Consider the following 22,500-nt stretch of genomic DNA (forward strand, 5'->3'; position numbering starts at 1 on the left):
GAACTGAGTTTTGAAGGTATCAGCATAAAATACTCTGCTCAGGTTCTTGGTAAAGTTCATGAGGCGGACTGATGACAATACAGGTGTTCCACAGTTGTGCTATTTTCACCCTCACCCTAACCATATGGTTACGTGTTGATTAAATGACATGTGACACAGAGCAGTCTAAGTGATTAGACAGATTTGAAATTACACCGAGAAACTGCTTTTCTCCTTTAATCTTTTCTCTATGTTTTTCTGTATTTTCTAAGTTTCAAAACACTAGAGGATAAAATTTCTTAAATTTTACAAAACAGAAAAAGTACGGTTTGAAAATTTCTTAAAAAAAAAACTATACATTTCCTGGAACTTCTTAATATAAATGTGTATACCGTTATATATTGGCATTATCCTGGAATTATCATATAATTAAAGTCTTTCATATGCATCAAAACCCAATAATTAATAACACTTAGACTTAATATCCTTTAGTGAATTGTATGAACCAGATTTTCTGGTGTGCCTTCAATTCCAAACATAATTTGACCAAAATAAGAATTGGCATTATGAAAACAGTTGATTTACCTAGGAAGCACGGGTTCCGTATGTGTATACAGTTGGAAAGCTGCATTAAGAGTGGACTTGTTGAGTAACATTTTTTTAAAGGACACATGTGCATAAATGTTTTACTTCAAATGTCCTCATTTTCTTTCAGATGTGCCAAATCTGATCTTCGATACAGTGTCAAATTTTTTAACTTGTAATGCAGTGCATTTTGTATTAAATAAAAAAATGTGAATTAAAAACAAAATAGAATATTATTTAATAAAACAAACCAGATACAAAATCTTGCCTTGTATTTACAGATAAATTTTAATGGAATATTTCATGATCTAACACAAGTATGAGACCCAATGACACTGTCTTGTACAGCCTTTGGCTTACCCTGTGTAACAAAATCTGTTATTTAAAGTAGACTATAAAATACCTTATGGTAAGTGAACTTCCAAAGACACAAAGAAAATCCTCCATAAATTTAAAAGCTTATCTGAAATCCTTATTGGCATAAGCTTAGGTTGGATATATTATTAATTGCATTATCTTAGGTAGCTGAAATACATCATACTGGTTAGAGTGTGAAGATTAAAAAAAAATAGGTTTAGGTATTTTTGCTTCTGTTCCTAGTCAACATTAGTAAACACACATAAGTAAAATTACCTTACAGAAATTTGAAATTTTGGCAATCTCAAGCAAATTTCCCTAAGTCAGCAACATTTTTTTTACCCTTAGTCATCATATTACAAGGTTCATATGTTTCCATAACGATTAAATGTTGTACAAATGATAACATTTATGTCATTGATGCTCAATTTTTAAAACTTCTATTTAAAAATTTACAAGGAAAATGGGCGTCATTGAGGAAAACTAAAAGGGATGGATAATGTATGCAGTTGAAAAAAAGGTATTCAAAATAATGCATCTGGCATAAAGAAATATAGTTTGTACCATCTTTTTAATGACCTGTCGCTGGCAAAAAGAAAGTTCCATCTTTCAATGTCTGTTTTCAAGGTTAAGAAAATGTACTAAATGAATAGACAGTTCAGTAATGTCCAACAGATAACTAAAATTCAAATTTTATTTTTCCATATTTATCAGGCAATTTTTTTCTGACAAGACTTTACTGAAAGATGAAGTGGAAATGGGAACCCTGTAAAAGTGGTTATAAGAGTTGTACATGACATATTTTAAGCGCCGCTAAGTACACATTGAATACTTTGTAAGTATATAGGCATATCAACATGCAAGTGTCATGTACCTGATATTACAATATGCATTTTGTTTTCTGAAAATGTTAATGACAAGAGTAGATTTAATTAATGTGTTTCTCTATTTTCTGTGCTTAGATGGTTAATTTTGTTGGATCTTCTTTATAGCACAGAATTTATTTTTTATGCTGTCATAAATATACCCTTCCAAAAGTTATGAATTTCATATCATATAAATAGCACATTTTATTTTTGAAGCTACATTACCGGGAACACCTGCGTTTCTGGATACCATTTTCAGAGATAAGTCTTTAAATTATTTTTAACATGGCAGATTTGTTCTAATGTTGGTTATGTTGAAATGTTTATGACAAAAATGGAGCTTTCTTGAGGGAATTTTTTGGTTGAATGAAAAGCTAAATAACGAATTCACAAATATCGATGTGAACGCAACATGAAGAAAACAGGTCGGTAATCTCAAACTCAGAAGTCCTTGGGTTATGACTTAACTGTGTCGTTGAATCTACAATAAGTACAGTAGCTACAGTTAAATTTGTAAAAAGATTAAAATTTTATACATTTATAAGGAGAAAGAGTACTAGCGTTGAAAAATTTCTAGATTATTTTTCTTTCTATTTATGAGATTTGTTCATACATTAAAAACACAGAGAAAAGCAAAGAGGTTATATATATATAACAATTCAGTTTACACTTCATAGTTTTTTAACCAATTGGTGACCACTTCTTTCAACCATCAATATTTTATTGCATCTGATTCTCACTATCAGTAAATATAAAGAGAAAAGTGTCTACTAGTATCATGTACACAAAAAAGCATCTGAAGAAAGAAAACATTTGAGGTTAGACAGTACTGTTTGTAAGTGTAATGTTGCATTTCATACCGCACTTGAAAGTCCATGTAGGAATCACTGCTGCTCTGACCCTGGATGTGGGAAAAGTGCTTAAGTGCTGAGCCCTGGTAGGTTTTTGTTTTGCCCCTGAAATCTTCAAATATCTTTTAACTTTTCTTCTTTTGAAATATACAGTATATTTCATAGGGGAAAATAGTGTTTTTTTTCTTTACATCTTTTTCACATTTGGGCCCATTCTCTCCAAAATAATCATACAATTCTTGATATATGTGTGTATATATATATATACACACATATATCACTACTTGATATATATATGTATATAAAATATGTGAAGATCAACAAAATATTATTGATAACATAACCACATAACATAGAAACATCTTACTTTAACTTTAAGAATATTTTAGAGATTCACCATTATAATTTGAGATATTCATGTTTTTTATTTTTTGCTACAGAAGAATCTGTCATTTCCTTTAGAAGAATTAAATTACAGCATCTTAAAATTCTTATGTCTATGCAGACAAAATGAAGTGGGCATTTGTGGCAATACTGTGCATCATCTGAGGATCATTTATTAATAAGGAGGAATTTTTTAAATACTTAAATTTTGTCTTATACAGATAATACTACTTGGTAAAATAATTCATATACATGATTTTTACTTGAAACACAGCATAAATTTATAAGAAATTGTTACATTTTAAAAATGAAATATCAGATTGGCTTGCAAAGTGTTGCCATTTTGACTATTTTTAAAAATCAATACAATTATATTAACATTGAAATATTAAATAGGCATGAGAAGGACTATTCTTATAAAGTTATAATATTTTGCCTTTAGGAAAAGCTAATGGTAGAAAAGAAAAAACAATGCAGATTCATACACCACAGAATACACGAAAGATCTTGGCTTTTGAGATTTCCCAGGGGGTGGGAATGCACTGTTAAAATAGTTCCATAAGAATGCTTCCTGGGATATCTGGTAAATAATTATTTCCTCTATTTATATTGAAGTATCATAGCCCATGTTAAAAGTGAGAGGTAGAAGGATTATTGTAAGTATGCATGGCAGAGAACTTACCAGCTATATCCAATAACTATTGCATTCAATATTAGTAATCTCAATACATAAAAATGCTGATGATTTTAGAACCCATTCTTATATGTTGTCCCCTTTAACTCTCTTTATTATCTTGCTACTTTCTATCCATTGCCTTTGGAAGGGCATGAGTGCAAAGGGCTTGTTTGGGGGTAGAATAGAGAGAGAAAGGAAAAAAATGAATAGAAAAGAAAATACATTTTAAAATTCCCATTAAGATATAGTGACTTTTAACTATTAAAAGTACCCTATGTTCTCTCATTGAATACATTTGTACTTATAATAAAAAGTACTACAATCTATGAAACATGCACACATTTCAAAAAAAATTGAAGAATTCCCAATTCAATTAGATATGAATTAAAGTTTAAAACTCAGGTTCTTTCTTTCTCTGCAATAACACTAAAAACTAATCCAAATAAAAATGTTACTGTGTTACATTAATAAGAAAAACTTAACTTGGCCTTGAATTAGTTGTATTTTAATGAATGCTTTAGAATGTGAGAGGTGAAGATTAGCAACCTCTAGGATCTTGTTGAAGAATTCTTTAAAATCCCTTTGCATTAAGTATCCAGCAATAGAACTGCAGATATTGCACTGAGTATATTTCAATATTGCCAGTGTATATTTCAAAACAAATTCTATTATCTACACTAAGATTTCCTCTTTCCCAATATTCAAAATGCATATTATAATTACATGGGTTTCCAACATCCATACACAGCAAGTACAAGATACTTACATGTACGTACACTGTAGTTACCTATATTTTGCATAGTTTTTAGTGTGTACTTTGTGCCACTTAATAAAAAGCATTACTCAACAGTAATTCTCATTAGGTGTTTCATTTATTTGGCTGTGATTACTGGTTATCTTTTGTTTTCTATTGTTTTATCAGAAATTACCATTTGCAAAGGGAAATGATATTGGGCAATTTTAGAGGACTCTAAGTAATTAGCAATATCATGGGAAAGTTGCAGTAAGACACGAGGTTTTGCCTTTTCTCCACAATTAAAAAGCATAATGTAAAATTTCATATTCTTTGTCCACTAAATTATCCTGATGTCCAAAGAAAAACAAAAAACATTTGAAATGTTCCCCTTGGTAACACTTTGCAATAAGTGGCACTAAATTACACGATAACTGCTATGTTACATGGAAGAGCCATCACTGTCAAACAGCTGCTATACATGTGCCTACATGGAATCTCAATGCTGTTACAATCATGAGTACATAATTACAAATGAGCCTGTCTTTTTGATTGAGTTATTTATATTTTTACAAAGAAATAAAAATAAATGAGGTGTTAGTTTCTTTGCCATATTTAGGAAAGTTAGTTTTCTTTCTCTATTTGTTATTTTAATTGTGGGGTTTCAATGAAAGATTAAGCATCTTGAATCAATATAAGATCATCCAGTTCCTAGATTAAATTCCAATATCAGGTTTCTTAAACTGCTTCTTGGATTCTCTGGTAAAAGAAAACAAGTTGAAATTTCTCTGTCTTTTCTATTTCTCTTTTTCTCTTATACACACACATATACACACACACAAACATGCACACCATCAACACCCTGCTCATGCACTCTGTCTTTATTCTTGCACTCACAAACGTTTCTTTTTCCTCCTTATTTTGACAATAATCAGATCTAGAACACGCAAAAATGGAAAAAAGAAAAGAAAAGAAAAATACTGCTTAGACTTGTTTTTTGATGGAGGACAATCAATTTACACTGTAAACAGTACACTGGCAGAGAATAGCTACTTTTGGAAAGAATAATGCTCCATATTCTACTAAAGGTGTGTGTGTGTGCACACCACTTCCATTGAGTTCCTAGCTACTGTGCTCAGTTAAAAGAGACAGAAACTGACTCTATGTGCACACGTGTGCACGTTCCAGCCATTGCAACTGGCATCATTCCTATTTAGAAATATTGTTATTGTTTGTGACTTGTTGCAATAGAAATGAGCAGAATTTTTATAATTTACTTTTTGTTTGGTTGAAAATTAAACAATTTTTTAAAGGTATGAAAATATAACTTCATTTGCTAGTATTTTTTCCAGTTCAGAACAGGATATCTAATTTAAACTGAACTAAATTTAATGGACAAAGATTTTATTAGATCCCACAAATTATAACATACCAGTGTTTATAACTAGTATAATAATCTAGTTGTTTTAGCTAACTGGATTTATAAGAGTTCTAATGAGATTTTATATTACTCTGAAGGGTTAAAAGAGACAAAAATCTTGAAATGCAACCAATTTTGGATTTCTAATTTTACAGTGCTATAAATAATGATTGAGTTATTTAGGCAACAATTTAGCTGTTGGAGCCAAGTAGAATATAGATGAAATGAAGAGGGATGTAAATACAGCATCGATGAGGAGTAGTAATTTTGTAAGTGCATCCTGAAATTAGGCTTTAAATAGTATTTGATGATGCAGTTTATACAACATACTTCTGTAATGAGAACCTTTCCATTTTGTACTAACAGGATGAGTTTTGCTTTGTGGAGTCTTTCTAAAGATTATGCATTGAAAGATATGAACAGTTTATAAACCTATTCTAGTTTCAATGTGTCTAGTAGCACCTACCTGATTCTCTCAAACTACCATACTATATTAACGTATTATTGCATTTTTCCACAGATGGCATGGAGTGAACTGTAAAAACAAGCATGCAATCACATCAATGCAGACTTATTTCCTTAAAATGTCATACTGTATATGATTTATTATGTTAACACTCAACCACATCATATTATTTATGTTCTGTATATTCTGAAAAAGTGCTGCTTGACTGACATCGTCCTTTTTCTTTTGTAGAAATCAACAAGATAAATGCTTCAACAATCAAAAGAAACTTAAAAATTCTAACATTTTCTTTAAAAGTGTTATACTTTTCTGATAAATAAGATACAGCACCCTTGTCTTTCATTTGATATTAATACATGATGTTGTACTCAACCATTCTCATTCCCCAAAAATATATTCCACAATACTATTTTTAAAACCTTAGGCCATCATGCTATCAGACATCACAAGTATAGCTACCATTTTGTCATATTTGTTTTCTTCTTAAAGGTGCAATGCTTGTAAATGGGAATTTTTTAATCTAACTGGAGTTTTATTCTTTAGCATATAATAAATTTAATAAGAACTAATCTAACAATATTTTATTTTACTAGAAGAAATAATAAGACTTTAGATTGACTTCGTCATATTTAAGAATACAGCATTTCTTAATGGTTAAATACATCAAAATTTTAAAATAATCCAGAGAAAGAGACTTTCACTTTGGAGTTAAAAGCATGGCAGAAATTCTCTATCACTCACTGTTTCATAAGTTTGTACCTCACAAAATGCATAGACAAGAATTTAATATAAAGAATTAGTTCATTTATACAGAAAACATATCTTAAACACTTCTTTTTGGCAAACCAACATAGGTAAGCAGCTCTGGAACTGCAAAATAAAAATTTGTAAATTTTTAGCAAACTAAAAGTTTATTTTTAGGTTATTATTCAACTGTGGTTGTAATTTAAAACCTGAGGCTGTGCACTGGTTGTTAGCTTAAAATTACCTTTCCTTATAACATTGTGCTTCCATTGTATAACAAATAAAAATTAACAAGAACTAGAAAAATTTGTTGTTGAACAGTGCTAGGACATACAGACAAAAATACTAATACATGTTATCTACTTATAATACTGGTTTAAGTAATATCTAAAGGGATATAATGGACGTTAGAAAATGCTTACTTATGACTGAATTACATACAGCCAAAAAAGTTAAATATGTATCAAATAATGTTTAATTGGATTTATTATATGCACTATATACAGATACTAAAATGTCTCAAAATTGTGCCCTATGGATACTTCGATTTTGTTTAGGCAGGTGAATATTTATGCAGCAAATAAGTTCTAGAATCAAATTATAGAAATGAATGAAATCTTTGTGATTCCCAAAGCAGTACATTATTTGGAATAATTTATTGGTAAGTGAAGCTACAGTGTCCTTATAGTAAGGTCTATGCAATTATATAAGATATCATGTCATGATTGCAATTCGTACACATGGCTCCTGTATCAAATACTATATTTCAATAGCAAATCGATACAGCATTACCAGCATAATCTCCAACATTCCAAAATCTACACTACAGTGTTTTTTTGTTGTTGTTGTTTGTTTTTGTTTTTTCAGGGCATGTTTCCAAAACATGTCTTTGAAGACAGACATGTAGAAAACATTATTTGTAAACCTCTAACCTTCAGTTAATCTTAAGTACATTAGGTCTTTACCTAAACCTGTTACTTGTGAAAGCTGTCCAATGGCAAACTGATAAGGTCTATGACTTAAAGGGGAAAAATATGCGGGGAAAAACTCTGCATACATCGTTTAATGTATAAAAACCACTCAATAGCATGAGCCAAGGAGATGATTAACATTGTTAAGGCTGTATATTCAAGCACTGTATGTTAAAAGAGCAATGGTGTGAAATTTAGGCAGTAAGAAATGTTCTGCATTATGGATGGTACAGTAATTAAAGAATGATGCTTTCAACAGCTGCTTGTTGGTCTACACTGGCTACGGATAGCAGTACGGTATGGACGTTAATAAGGATAGCAGACGATGGTAGAAATGAATTCTGAAAGATGATAGCCAGTTTTCTCCAGCAGTCAGCCTGGTAGTAAAACTCAGAATCTTGGCCTTCATCTTAAATGAAATACTCTTTTTTCTCCTCAGCGTTGACTTGGCTGCCTTCCGCATTGATAATGGCTGTATCAGCATCTGGCGCATCTTCAGCTCCTTTGGCTTCATTTGTTAAGTACGTTCCTGCATATATTAGAAGAAAGATACGTTAGCTTTGTGAGTCTGGTAAAACACCCAGCATTAAAGCTACATTCATTTAGGAAGGAACTTTTGCCAGATTTTGTGAGACATAATATGCTACCTGATTGACTCTTCTAAAGTTGCACTGTTTCCTTTCAGTTTGCAGGTATGCTATAGTTGAAGTTGTGGCTTTATTTACTACAGCAAGAGCCAAACTGAAATGGGTAAGAAGTAAATGTGACTTCTTTAATGATGGATAGGGATAATGTGAACCTTAGAGCTGCAGCAATCAGGGTCTTTTGTTAAGATCTTAAAAATGGTCATGTCAAACTTGTCGCCATTTATTTTGGTAAACTTCTTTAAAAGCAGATGATATTAATAAAGCTCTAACTGGCCCATTGCCCAATATGTATTTTCCTCACTAATATGGCTACGTGGGTGTTCACAAACTTACAAACAAAAACACTGAACAAATAGTTATAGTTGGATTTCAGTTCTAGAAATAAACAAACTTTCTTCTATTTATTTCCTTTATGCTGAGCCAGTGGCTTACTCTATGACATCTGACCACTGGCTAAAGATTATTTTGCTAAGCCAATATAACTTTAGATTTAGGTGACATAATCAAGAATTCCTTGAAATAATTTAGCATTTCTTACTATCTCCCCATTCTACACACACAAACAAATACACATATGCACTGATATAATATTTTACAATGAATTAGTCGAGAGTATTTTGCAAATGTTGAACACTCTGACGAAAGATAACCTACCTTTATGTCTTGCCAGGTACCGACCAAGCAGAAAGATAGAACACAGCGTGACAAATACAACTACAGCCACTATTCCTCCTATGAGAGCATGGTCAGGGCCATTCTGGCCAGCCAAAGCATTAGGATCTGGAAAAAAGAGGAAAATATTGTTCTAGTTAATGTGTGAGTCTTAGAATGCCTATCTGCATTAGAGTAAGTTATTGAAAATTAACACAATTTCTACTAAAAATGCATTAATGTGTGTTAAACCAATCATCCGGTGAACAAATGTTATAAATACGAGGTATCTGCAGATATAACATTTGATACATCAATCACTGTTGCCATTGAGCTTACATTTTATAGAAAAGATTGGATAAGCAAATACACACATATATATTTTGTATAGCTATAGGATTTTCCTTCCTCCTCACCTCCATCTGAAAATATGTGTGTGTATGTGCTTAGGTATTTCCTTGGTGTGATAAACTCAACTCTACTGTTATCTAGTTAAAATAATGTCATGAGAAAGGCGGGGGCTGAAATGATAATTTGAGGTTAATCACTATATAAATATTATTTAAAGCTATGGAAATTGACTAATTCCCCCATGGGTATCTAGAGGAAGAAAAGAAGAGGTCTGAGAATGGACCACTGGGAACTTCCATATTTAAAATCCAGGAAGAGCACTACACACTGGGGTCTACTGGGGGGAATAGGGGAGGGACAGTGGGGGAGGGGGGAGCTGGGGAGGGATAGCAGGGGGAGAAATGCCAGATGCAGGTGAAGGGGAGGAAGACAACAAATCACACTGCCACGTCTGTACCTATGCAACTATCTTGCTTGTCCTGCACATTTACCCCAAAACTTAAAATGCAATAAAAAGGAAAAAAAAACACAAAAAAAGAGAAATTCTTAAATAAATAAATAAATAAAATCCAGGAAGAGAAAGAACTTCCAGTGGTGCAGACTGAAAAGGAGAGAACAGTCAGATAGGAAAGGAGAGAACAGTCAGATAGGAAAGGAGAGAACAGTCAGGTAGGAAAGGAGAGAACAGTCAGGTAGGAAAGGAGAGAACAGTCAGGTAGGAAAGGAGAGAACAGTCAGGTAGGAAAGGAGAGAACAATCAGATAGGAAAGGAGAGAACAGTCAGGTAGGAAAGGAGAGAACAGTCAGATAGGAAAGGAGAGAACAGTCAGGAAAGGAGAGAACAGTCAGATAGGAAAGGAGAGAACAGTCAGGTAGGAAAGGAGAGAACAGTCAGGTAGGAAAGGAGAGAACAGTCAGATAGGAAAGGAGAGAACAGTCAGATAGAAAAGGAGAGAACAGTCAGGTAGGAAAGGAGAGAACAGTCAGATAGGAAAGGAGAGAACAGTCAGGTAGGAAAGGAGAGAACAGTCAGGTAGGAAAGGAGATAACAGTCAGATAGGAAAGGAGAGAACAGTCAGGTAGGAAAGGAGAGAACAGTCAGGTAGGAAAGGAGAGAACAGTCATATAGGAAAGGAGAGAACAGTCAGGTAGGAAAGGAGAGAACAGTCAGGTAGGAAAGGAGAGAACAGTCAGATAGGAAAGGAGAGAACAGTCAGATAGAAAAGGAGAGAACAGTCAGGTAGGAAAGGAGAGAACAGTCAGGTAGGAAAGGAGAGAACAGTCAGATAGGAAAGGAGAGAACAGTCAGGAAAGGAGAGAACAGTCAGATAGGAAAGGAGAGAACAGTCAGATAGAAAAGGAGAGAACAGTCAGGTAGGAAAGGAGAGAACAGTCAGATAGGAAAGGAGAGAACAGTCAGATAGGAAAGGAGAGAACAGTCAGATAGGAAAGGAGAGAACAGTCAGATAGGAAAGGAGAGAACAGTCAGGTAGGAAAGGAGAGAACAGTCATATAGGAAAGGAGAGAACAGTCAGGTAGGAAAGGAGAGAACAGTCAGGTAGGAAAGGAGAGAACAGTCAGATAGGAAAGGAGAGAACAGTCAGATAGGAAAGGAGAGAACAGTCAGGTAGGAAAGGAGAGAACAGTCAGATAGGAAAGGAGAGAACAGTCAGGAAAGGAGAGAACAGTCAGGAAAGGAGAGAACAGTCAGATAGGAAAGGAGAGAACAGTCAGGTAGGAAAGGAGAGAACAGTCAGGTAGGAAAGGAGAGAACAGTCAGGAAAGGAGAGAACAGTCAGGAAAGGAGAGAACAGTCAGATAGGAAAGGAGAGAACAGTCAGGAAAGAAGAGAACAGTCAGGAAAGGAGAGAACAGTCAGATAGGAAAGGAGAGAACAGTCAGGAAAGGAGAGAACAGTCAGATAGGAAAGGAGAGAACAGTCAGGTAGGAAAGGAGAGAACAGTCAGGTAGGAAAGGAGAGAACAGTCAGATAGGAAAGGAGAGAACAGTCAGGTAGGAAAGGAGAGAACAGTCAGATAGGAAAGGAGAGAACAGTCAGATAGGAAAGGAGAGAACAGTCAGGTAGGAAAGGAGAGAACAGTCATATAGGAAAAAAGAGAACAGTCAGGAAAGGAGAGAACAGTCAGGAAAGGAGAGAACAGTCAGGTAGGAAAGGAGAGAACAGTCAGATAGGAAAGGAGAGAACAGTCAGGTAGGAAAGGAGAGAACAGTCAGATAGGAAAGGAGAGAACAGTCAGATAGGAAAGGAGAGAACAGTCAGGTAGGAAAGGAGAGAACAGTCAGGAAAGGAGAGAACAGTCAGGAAAGGAGAGAACAGTCAGGTAGGAAAGGAGAGAAGAGTCAGATAGGAAAGGAGAGAACAGTCAGGTAGGAAAGGAGAGAACAGTCAGGAAAGGAGAGAACAGTCAGGTAGGAAAGGAGAGAACAGTCAGATAGGAAAGGAGAGAACAGTCAGGTAGGAAAGGAGAGAACAGTCAGATAGGAAAGGAGAGAACAGTCAGGTAGGAAAGGAGAGAACAGTCAGGAAAGGAGAGAACAGTCAGGTAGGAAAGGAGAGAACAGTCAGGTAGGAAAGGAGAGAACAGTCAGGTAGGAAAGGAGAGAACAGTCAGATAGGAAAGGAGAGAACAGTCAGGTAGGAAAGGAGAGAACAGTCATATAGGAAAGGAGAGAACAGTCAGATAGGAAAGGAGAGAACAGTCAGGAAAGGAGAGAACAGTCAGGAAAGGAGAGAACAGTCAGGTAGGAAAGGAGAGAACAGTCAGATAGGAAAGGAGAGAACAGTCAGGTAGGAAAGGAGAGAACAGTCAGATAGGAAAGGAGAGAACAGTCAGGAAAGGAGAGAACAGTCAGATAGGAAAGGAGAGAACAGTCAGGTAGGAAAGGAGAGAACAGTCAGGTAGGAAAGGAGAGAACAGTCAGATAGGAAAGGAGAGAACAGTCAGGTAGGAAAGGAGAGAACAGTCAGGAAAGGAGAGAACAGTCAGGTAGGAAAGGAGAGAACAGTCAGGTAGGAAAGGAGAGAACAGTCAGGTAGGAAAGGAGAGAACAGTCAGGTAGGAAAGGAGAGAACAGTCAGATAGGAAAGGAGAGAACAGTCAGATAGGAAAGGAGAGAACAGTCAGATAGGAAAGGAGAGAACAGTCAGATAGGAAAGGAGAGAACAGTCAGGTAGGAAAGGAGAGAACAGTCAGATAGGAAAGGAGAGAACAGTCAGGTAGGAAAGGAGAGAACAGTCAGATAGGAAAGGAGAGAACAGTCAGGTAGGAAAGGAGAGAACAGTCAGGTAGGAAAGGAGAGAACAGTCAGGTAGGAAAGGAGAGAACAGTCAGGAAAGGAGAGAACAGTCAGATAGGAAAGGAGAGAACAGTCAGGTAGGAAAGGAGAGAACAGTCAGATAGGAAAGGAGAGAACAGTCAGGTAGGAAAGGAGAGAACAGTCAGGAAAGGAGAGAACAGTCAGGAAAGGAGAGAACAGTCAGGTAGGAAAGGAGAGAACAGTCAGGTAGGAAAGGAGAGAACAGTCATATAGGAAAGGAGAGAACAGTCAGGAAAGGAGAGAACAGTCAGGTAGGAAAGGAGAGAACAGTCAGGTAGGAAAGGAGAGAACAGTCAGATAGGAAAGGAGAGAACAGTCAGATAGGAAAGGAGAGAACAGTCAGGTAGGAAAGGAGAGAACAGTCAGGTAGGAAAGGAGAGAACAGTCAGGAAAGGAGAGAACAGTCAGATAGGAAAGGAGAGAACAGTCAGGTAGGAAAGGAGAGAACAGTCAGGAAAGGAGAGAACAGTCAGGTAGGAAAGGAGAGAACAGTCAGGTAGGAAAGGAGAGAACAGTCAGGTAGGAAAGGAGAGAACAGTCAGATAGGAGAGGAGAGAACAGTCAGGTAGGAAAGGAGAGAACAGTCAGATAGGAAAGGAGAGAACAGTCAGGTAGGAAAGGAGAGAACAGTCAGATAGGAAAGGAGAGAACAGTCAGGTAGGAAAGGAGAGAACAGTCAGGTAGGAAAGGAGAGAACAGTCAGGTAGGAAAGGAGAGAACAGTCAGGTAGGAAAGGAGAGAACAGTCAGGTAGGAAAGGAGAGAACAGTCAGGTAGGAAAGGAGAGAACAGTCAGGTAGGAAAGGAGAGAACAGTCAGGAAAGGAGAGAACAGTCAGATAGGAAAGGAGAGAACAGTCAGGTAGGAAAGGAGAGAACAGTCAGGAAAGGAGAGAACAGTCAGGTAGGAAAGGAGAGAACAGTCAGGTAGGAAAGGAGAGAACAGTCAGGTAGGAAAGGAGAGAACAGTCAGATAGGAAAGGAGAGAACAGTCAGGTAGGAAAGGAGAGAACAGTCAGATAGGAAAGGAGAGAACAGTCAGGTAGGAAAGGAGAGAACAGTCAGATAGGAAAGGAGAGAACAGTCAGGTAGGAAAGGAGAGAACAGTCAGATAGGAAAGGAGAGAACAGTCAGGTAGGAAAGGAGAGAACAGTCAGGTAGGAAAGGAGAGAACAGTCAGGAAAGGAGAGAACAGTCAGGTAGGAAAGGAGAGAACAGTCAGGTAGGAAAGGAGAGAACAGTCAGATAGGAAAGGAGAGAACAGTCAGGAAAGGAGAGAATAGTCAGATAGGAAAGGAGAGAACAGTCAGGTAGGAAAGGAGAGAACAGTCAGATAGGAAAGGAGAGAACAGTCAGATAGGAAAGGAGAGAACAGTCAGGTAGGAAAGGAGAGAACAGTCAGGAAAGGAGAGAACAGTCAGGTAGGAAAGGAGAGAACAGTCAGGAAAGGAGAGAACAGTCAGGTAGGAAAGGAGAGAACAGTCAGGTAGGAAAGGAGAGAACAGTCAGATAGGAAAGGAGAGAACAGTCAGGAAAGGAGAGAACAGTCAGATAGGAAAGGAGAGAACAGTCAGGTAGGAAAGGAGAGAACAGTCAGATAGGAAAGGAGAGAACAGTCAGGTAGGAAAGGAGAGAACAGTCAGGTAGGAAAGGAGAGAACAGTCAGGTAGGAAAGGAGAGAACAGTCAGGTAGGAAAGGAGAGAACAGTCAGGTAGGAAAGGAGAGAACAGTCAGGTAGGAAAGGAGAGAACAGTCAGGTAGGAAAGGAGAGAACAGTCAGATAGGAAAAGACGCTGGAGAAAACACTGTAGCTGATTAAAGGGAAGAATATATTTTGGCGGGAAAGCAGGCATTGGGACTCTATTAAATGCTGTTGATAGAAAGAGGAAGATGAATACTCAGCATCAAGATTTAAATGCCAGTGGAAATTGTAGTTCTAGAGAAAGTGATTGGAAAGAGAAATTAATAATATCCTTTTATCTTCTGCCTTTAAGAGGAATTTACAGGCAAGAGATCAAGCCAGAAAAGGATAGCCAGTTTTCAAGAAGCAATGAAAAGATAAAAAGAATACCCAGACATTAGGGCACTCAAAAGTTTGGAAAATTAGCTCTTTATAGAAGTCACATACTAAGGGATAAAACTGAGTGCAGACCTTGACCATAAAATCCACTAAGACTCAGCCCCATGACAAAGGTCAGATTGAGTGTACTTCCTCTGCTCCCAGGTTCACTGTTGCAGGTAGCCTCAGGATAGCTATTTACGATTTACAGACACATTTAAAAGAGAGTGAAAGTACAGAATGAATTAGGCTTGGGAAGAAGGCCTTTAAGAACTCGAGCTGGATTATAGGAACAGGAATCTGACAAACAGATTCTGAGTCTTCCGTATTTTTAATGTAACGGTTGTGTCAAAGGATCGTATGTCTAGACAGAAAAAAAACAGTCTGACTGAAGCTTCAAACAACATCTAGACACCTAAAGTGTGAATGCAAAAAGTGGACTATAAAATGTGTGTGTCCTTGATGGAGAATATACTCCCCAACACCTACTTCAAATATAGTCATGGACTATGATTAACAAGGTTAACTCCACAGAGGGTGGAATTGGGGAAGGCAAAATGGAATGAATAGAGGAGAATCCAGTTTCTTCAGGGAACCCCAACTCTTGCCAAGACAGAAGGTCCTTGTAATGCTAGCCTGGCATGTTTTTAAAATTGCACAGATCCATGATTATCTTGTGTATCTCATTCTTTCTTTAATTCCAAATGGGAGTATTTATTGTCAAGGAGTGCTTCTCCTCTCTCTGTCATGTCTATTGTGTATGGGATGCAGAGGAGCATTAATAACTCCTTTTCCTTTCACCTCTGGACGAATGTATCCAGATATGATGAAGAGAGTTGTGCATATCTGAGGGTCTTAGGCTTTGAGTTGGATACCTTGGCTTGATGGCACTTTAGGTCGTTTCTTTAGATAGTATGTGGTATGTTTCTTTAGATGGTTTGGTTTCAGCTAAAATTTCTCTGCCCCATATACCCTTTTGATCAGGTTTGGTGATCAGAAGGGTATATGGGGCAGAGATTTCTAGCTAAAAACAAACATTTCCTTTGCTTTCAGTTATTAGAGCTAAGCATTTTCCAGTCTCCCTTACAGTTAAGTAAACAATGTGATTTGTATTCTAGGCAACTAAATGAAGGCTCATCCAATTAGAAAACCTCACACATGTAAGCCTCCTGGGCAATCTCAGGAGATGAAAGTTGAAGATAAGAGGGTCAAATGAGTAACTAACGATATTGGTCACTGAATCGCTGTCTGGAAAAAAAAAGCCCAATTAACAATCACACTTTGTTTCATTTTGTTTTGTGTTTTTCAGACAGTCTCACTGTTGCCCAGGCTGGAGTGCAATTAGTGGCATAATCTTAGTTCACTGCAACCTCCACCTCCCAAGTACAAGTGATTCTCCTGCCTCAGCCTCCCAAGTAGCTGGGATTACAGGTGCCCTATACCACAGCTAATGAGCCGTGGCTAATTTTTGTATTTTTAAAGTAGAGACAGGGTTTCACCATGTTGGCCAGGCTAGTCTTGAACTCCTGACCTCAAGCGATCCACCCACCTCGGCCTCCCAAAGTGCTGGGATTACAGGTGTGAGCCACTGTGCCCAGCTTAACAATATACCTTTGAAATGTTTGTTGGAAAAAAAAAAGGTTTACTTTAAAAACATTAAGCATTAAGTTACAGCAGTTAATTTTAATTTAGCTTTAGAATATATATTTCTTGTATTTCTCTGAATTTCTATTGTTGCCCATGAATCTCAAAAAATGAGGAAAAAACCTGTCATATCTCTAAATTCTCTATTTATATTACTTGTGACATACACTGGAATTAGTTTAAAAATCTCGCCCAAGTTCTCATATTCAGACAGTCATAAATCACATCTATTTATTTGCTGAATATCTTTCAGAACTGAGCACTCTTTTAGAGAACTTAGGAATCACTTTTGTTCATATATCTCTACACCTGTCTTACGTGCTGACGATAAATTCCTAAAAGTTTTGCTGGATCAATGGTATAAATATTTTGTAAAGACTTTTGATAAATATTGTCAATGTACCTTGCAGAAAAATTGTACAAATTCACCCCCCATCAAGAGTACCTGCGGGATTCTTTTCTCCATATTGTATTTACATCAAAAATATAATTTTTTACAATGTTACCAATCTGATGTGGAACAGTAACATCAAAATTTAAATGCTTTGAATTAATAAAATTACAAGTTAACATAAGGAAGTCTAAATATTTTTGGCTATATTAATCCTTAATTTTGCAATGCCTGTCCATACAGTTGTGCATTTTTCCATTTAAATTTTGTTTTAACAGCCCTCTTTACATAAAGATGAACAGTTTTTAACAAATTCTCTTTATTTTTCATTTTTGGTATTTTCAGATAGATTAGTCTTGTAATTTTATTTAATCAAATCTATTAAATTATGTTATGACAAGTGGCTTCTGGGCCATGAAATAAAACACTTTTGCCATAAGATTATATGCACAGAAATCTATATTGTCATCTAACCCTTTTGTTACTATACTTTAATCATTCTGAAATGTATTTTGGCCTATGATTTGAGGATGAAGTATTAACATACAACTTTAATTCTGTTTTTATAGCCAGGTGTCCCCTACACAATTTCTTTCATTGATAATTTTGTGAAACTTACCATAAAATAATTGTCTATAGATTTTATCTGTTTCTATAAGAATGATCTGTATACCCGATCCTACACCAGTTTTATGGTTTTAAAAATCAGTTGGAGGACTTTAAAAAGACATTTTCTATCAATTTCAGAAAAATTTTGGAAGAATCAAAGTATAACAGATTATTTACTGGGATTTATAAACTTATAAATATATTTTGTTTTATATAATTTATTATTCAAAATCAGCAGGATTCTTTAATAATTCCAATGTTCAGTGTCTTCTAGTAAGTTGTATAGTTTTTCTAATATTGGATCATATGTTTATAATAATGTTATTTTCTGTTTTTTTAAATTGCATTTTAGGTTTGGGGTACAGGTGAAGAACATGCAAGATTGTTGCATAGGTACATACATGGCAGTGTGATTTGCTGCCTTCTTCCCCATCACTAACTCCCCATCCCCTGCTGTCCCTCCCTATTTCCCCCCAACAGATCCCAGTGTGTATTTTCTGTTTTTGAAAAAATTTTTTAATGATTTGAAATATTTAAATATTAGGACATTAGAAAGGTTCAAAAAATGTTATTACTTTTTAATTAAATTTTATGCCTTCTGTATTAGTCTGCTCTCATGTTGCTAATACAGCCATACCCATGACTGGGTAAATTATAAGGAAAAAGAGGTTTGATGGATTCAGTCTCTTTCTCAAAAATAAATAAGTAAATAAATTCTCTTTACACATTGTTGATTTTTTTTCTCATTTTTAATCTTACTATTGGGATGACTGGAACAAAGACTCTTAGTTCTGATGCTGATGTTTTCTCCTGCTCATTCTCAATGCTGTGGATAAATACTGTAGATCTAGCAAAGATAGATATAGATCAGCTATCTTTGCAACTGAAATATGAATTATATGACATCTGTACCTAGTGAGTGGAATGGAGACTGAATCGTACAATATAGGTCACTACCAGGAAAAGATTTCACCGATTTATTTCATATTGCTTTTGCCTATCTATAATCTTCATTCTTACAGTAGAATCTCAGATTATATATATAGGCCATGTCCCTCTCCTTTTTTTGACATTAAAACAATTTGACCTGCTGAAATTTGTTGTAGATCCATTTAAATTTATCCTATTCACTATTGTATTTAGCTTGTTTCAGATACATTCAGAAATAGATTAATATAACTTTTGAAGAAAGGAATTTATAATACATATTTGTTTGATCCTGTTCATTCTTATAATCTGTGAAGGAAATATATCAACTTTCAGCTTTTATTTCATCAACAAAATAAATCAACATATTGTCATAGGAATTTAAGATTCTAAAGATATTATGGATATGAAAAAAGTTACTTTATATGTATATAAGTATTTTTTTAAAGTAATATTTTTGGCTATGCTTTTTTTTCCTTGAAATCTCCGTAACTGTTAGAACTAAAAGTCTCTCCTTAAGTTTTTATTCTTAGCAACTAAAACAAGTGTTTGAGATTGAGAATAAGTATCACCTGAATGATGCAGGAAGCATACGTAATTTAAACAGCTAAACTTTGATGGGAATATATCATACGTCCCCTCTTATCTACCTCCTATTTTCATAGCAAGAAAAAAAATGAAGTAAAGCCTTCTGAAATTTCTTAACAGGGAGCTGTGTCTGCATTATTTTTCAGATAAATACCTCATGTATCTTTAAAGATTATTATTCATTCTCAAGCATTAGCCCATGATTTGTTGGCATTAGCCTGTTAACACTGGAGTAAAGTTCAGGAGATTTGGTAATACATTACTAATTTCTTTTACCTGACAGTGTAAACAACACATAAGATATTATAAACATAAAACTTTTAGAAGTTAACAACTTTCAGTTACGGTTATTTATTTGACTCTTAGTAAAGAATTCAAAAGAGAAAATTATGTTAAATTATAATACCTAAGGTCGGTAATTTTAAATATTTACAAGAGTGAAAAATAACACTAATTTACAGTTTTATTTAAAATCTTAACATGGAGAAACCCTAAATTATGTAATTCTGTCTCTGGAATCATTGCTGGGGTTTCTATCAAGGGTGGTCTATTATGTTTTCCATTCTTAAAATATAAAGTACAAACTCGAAACACAGTATGCAGAAAGCATAAATGCAAATAGCTCTTCATTCTAGTGTTAGAATGTTTTTGTTTTGTTGTTTCGTTTTGTTTTTTGAGATGGAGTCTCACTCTGTCACCCCGGCTGGAATCTAGTGGAGCAATCTCAGCTCACTGCAAACTCTGGCTCCTGGGTTCCAGCGATTCTCCTGCCTCAGCCTCACAAGTAGCTGGGGTTACAGTCATGTGAGACCATGCCAAGCTAATTTTTGCGTTTATGGTGGAGACAGAGTATTACCATGTTGGCCAGGCTGGTCTCAAACTCCTGACCTCAGGTGATCTACCCGCTGGCCTCCTGAAGTGCGGGGATCACAGGGCTGAGCCACCACTTCCGGCCATGTCAGATTTTTTTTATAAAAAAATATTAAGTTATCATGTTTGATTTTCAGTTGTAAATATAATGGCAGGAAATAATTGAAATTTAAATCATTTTATTTAAAAGATTTTAAAATTAGGTTCCAAGGGCATTTTTATATCAAGAAAGCGATTATTATTCAATTGTTGTTATATATTACAATAAATACGTTTTCAAAGTCAGATTTTGCTTAACAGAAAACTCAGTGAAATTTTGTAAAGTGGAAGACATTGCTTACAAAATCTGGATTTACAAATTGTATACACCAAACCTTAAACAATTTATCTGTATGACATAGGTCAAGTTTCTTAAGCCTGTCATCTTTAGAATGTGAATACTTATTTCCCACCATTGTCAGTGACTAAATGTATCAATACTCTTAAATGGCTTAGAGGATTGTCTGACGCAAAGGAAGTACTATCCAAATATTAGTTTTATGAGGAAAAAAAAAGAAGAAAATTGGAAAGTATAAGCTGCCATGTAGAAAATATAGGTTTCCTTTTTCAGCCTTTTAAAAGACTCATTCAGGTCTTTTTATTACATGTGGTAACTGTGAACCATTCTAAGTGTCTAACTATTTGAAAGATTAGGGAAAATGTTAATACAGAAGATTTGCATAACATGAGATTGGATGGGAAAAGAATCTGGTGGCAGTTTGATGGGTGAGGATTAAATGAGAGAATAATTTGTTGAGTATTTAATCTGTGTCAGGCTCTATGTAGTACATTGCAGTTTTATTCAAGGTATGTAAAGTGTGTACTCAGAAAATCATAGTTATTATTAATAGAAGATTAATAAACCATGGAACAGCTTGCTTAAACTAGTTTTGAAATAATCTTGGAAAAGCTTTAAAATTAAGTATGTCAGTTTTCAGTATGGCTAAGATGAGTCCTATTTTGGGAACAAGAGTTGGTTGAGGTCATTTATAGCATTTTATTTTCTCATATAATTTATATTCTTTTGTCTTCTATCATGATGGAGAATCCAATGTCCATCCATGCTAAAATCTCCTGTTACTTAAGCTTCTTCACCCTGTAAGACATACTTCTTATCCTCTGTGCATGCTAATTCCAAACAATGGTGATCAGTCAATGTCAATTATTCTTGAATTATTTAATTCAGGAGTTCCCCCTGGATTAATTCACTTGTTTAAGTTGTATTTTCCCCTGAAGATGTAAGTTTTCTTGAAGATAAAGGTTGTGTCTTACACAAGTAATATAACTGCTGCAGCACTTTTACACAGTTTTAAGGGCTAAGCAAAATGAGTGAATGCATAATATTAAATTCTTACGCTAAATTGCAAACAGATAGTTTTCTATATACCAATTTACTGTGCTGAGCAATGGATCACTGCCCCTTCATCATATTAAATTATAACAAAACTGTTACTATCTGAATATTTTAGAAATTACTGTTAAGTAAAAATGACTCATCTAGATATGTACTTAATAATACTTTTTAAAATTTGATTCTAATATTAAATTAGAATTTTTTCCACATAATTACGGGCCCACTTGCCCCTCTTTAAAAAGAATAATGCTTCAGAAAGAGAGGCAGTATGGTAAAACATTAGAAACAGTTATACATAATTTATGGGAAAAAATAAACTGTTCTTTGATAGTATATGACATTAGCAAGGTCCCTGGAGAGAAACACATCACTGCAGTCACTCAGGGGCCATTCCATTACCTTCTAATGTGATATACAATTACTGTTCCTAACAGAAGCACCTAAGAAATACCAAGAGATGGAAAACATGAAAATATAAAGTTCTTCATATTTGTGCAGTGATTTACACATAGTTCTAACTATACATAAGATGTGTAGAAACTTTATGAGTTTTTAAATTAAGGCCACAGTATACAACAGATTTTCAATGATAGGTTAAAGCAAATCCAAGCAAACACAAAACTTAATCTTTCCTCTCAAAATGTATTTAGTGTAACATAAATTTATTTCCCCATTAAGCTAGTAATAAACAAATGGCCCCACCTGTAAGATATCTGTAAAAAATAAATCAATAGTATTTATTCATAAGCTTCCTATCCAAAAAATTTGGCCACACTAATTATAAAATCACTATTTTCTTTGTTTGCATTTTGCTTGTTTTTAGTGTTCCAAGGCTGTTTATCTTAGAGACATAATCAATTTACAAGATGTTTCAGTAAGTGAGATGAGATTATCTGGAGTGCAGAAGGAAAGTGTTGTCACCCTGTGCACTAACTTCATGCCTTGGGCTGCACCGTCCCTCCTGGGAAGGTTGTCCCCTTTCACAATCTGATCTGCTTAA

At 35.1% G+C, this 22,500-nt stretch overlaps 1 protein-coding gene across 6 annotated transcripts in view; it reads right to left on the bottom strand.

Moving 5' to 3' along the window:
* Positions 1 to 831: 831 nt before the first annotated feature.
* The window catches only part of CADM2 (cell adhesion molecule 2), a 1,112,757-nt gene continuing 1,091,088 nt past the window's right edge, over positions 832 to 22,500 (bottom strand). For all 6 annotated transcript variants that reach the window (XM_035283216.3, XM_008986459.4, XM_035283214.3 and 3 more), the window contains 2 exons: positions 9,334 to 9,459; positions 832 to 8,561 (listed from right to left, as the gene is read on the bottom strand). In XM_035283216.3, coding sequence (XP_035139107.3) covers positions 8,443 to 8,561; positions 9,334 to 9,459 — 245 coding nt within the window. In that variant the 3' untranslated portion in view covers positions 832 to 8,442. The remainder of the gene's footprint in view (positions 8,562 to 9,333; positions 9,460 to 22,500) is intronic.

Source organism: Callithrix jacchus, chromosome 21 (genome assembly GCF_049354715.1).
Source record: "Callithrix jacchus isolate 240 chromosome 21, calJac240_pri, whole genome shotgun sequence".
Taxonomy (NCBI): Eukaryota; Metazoa; Chordata; class Mammalia; order Primates; family Cebidae; genus Callithrix; species Callithrix jacchus.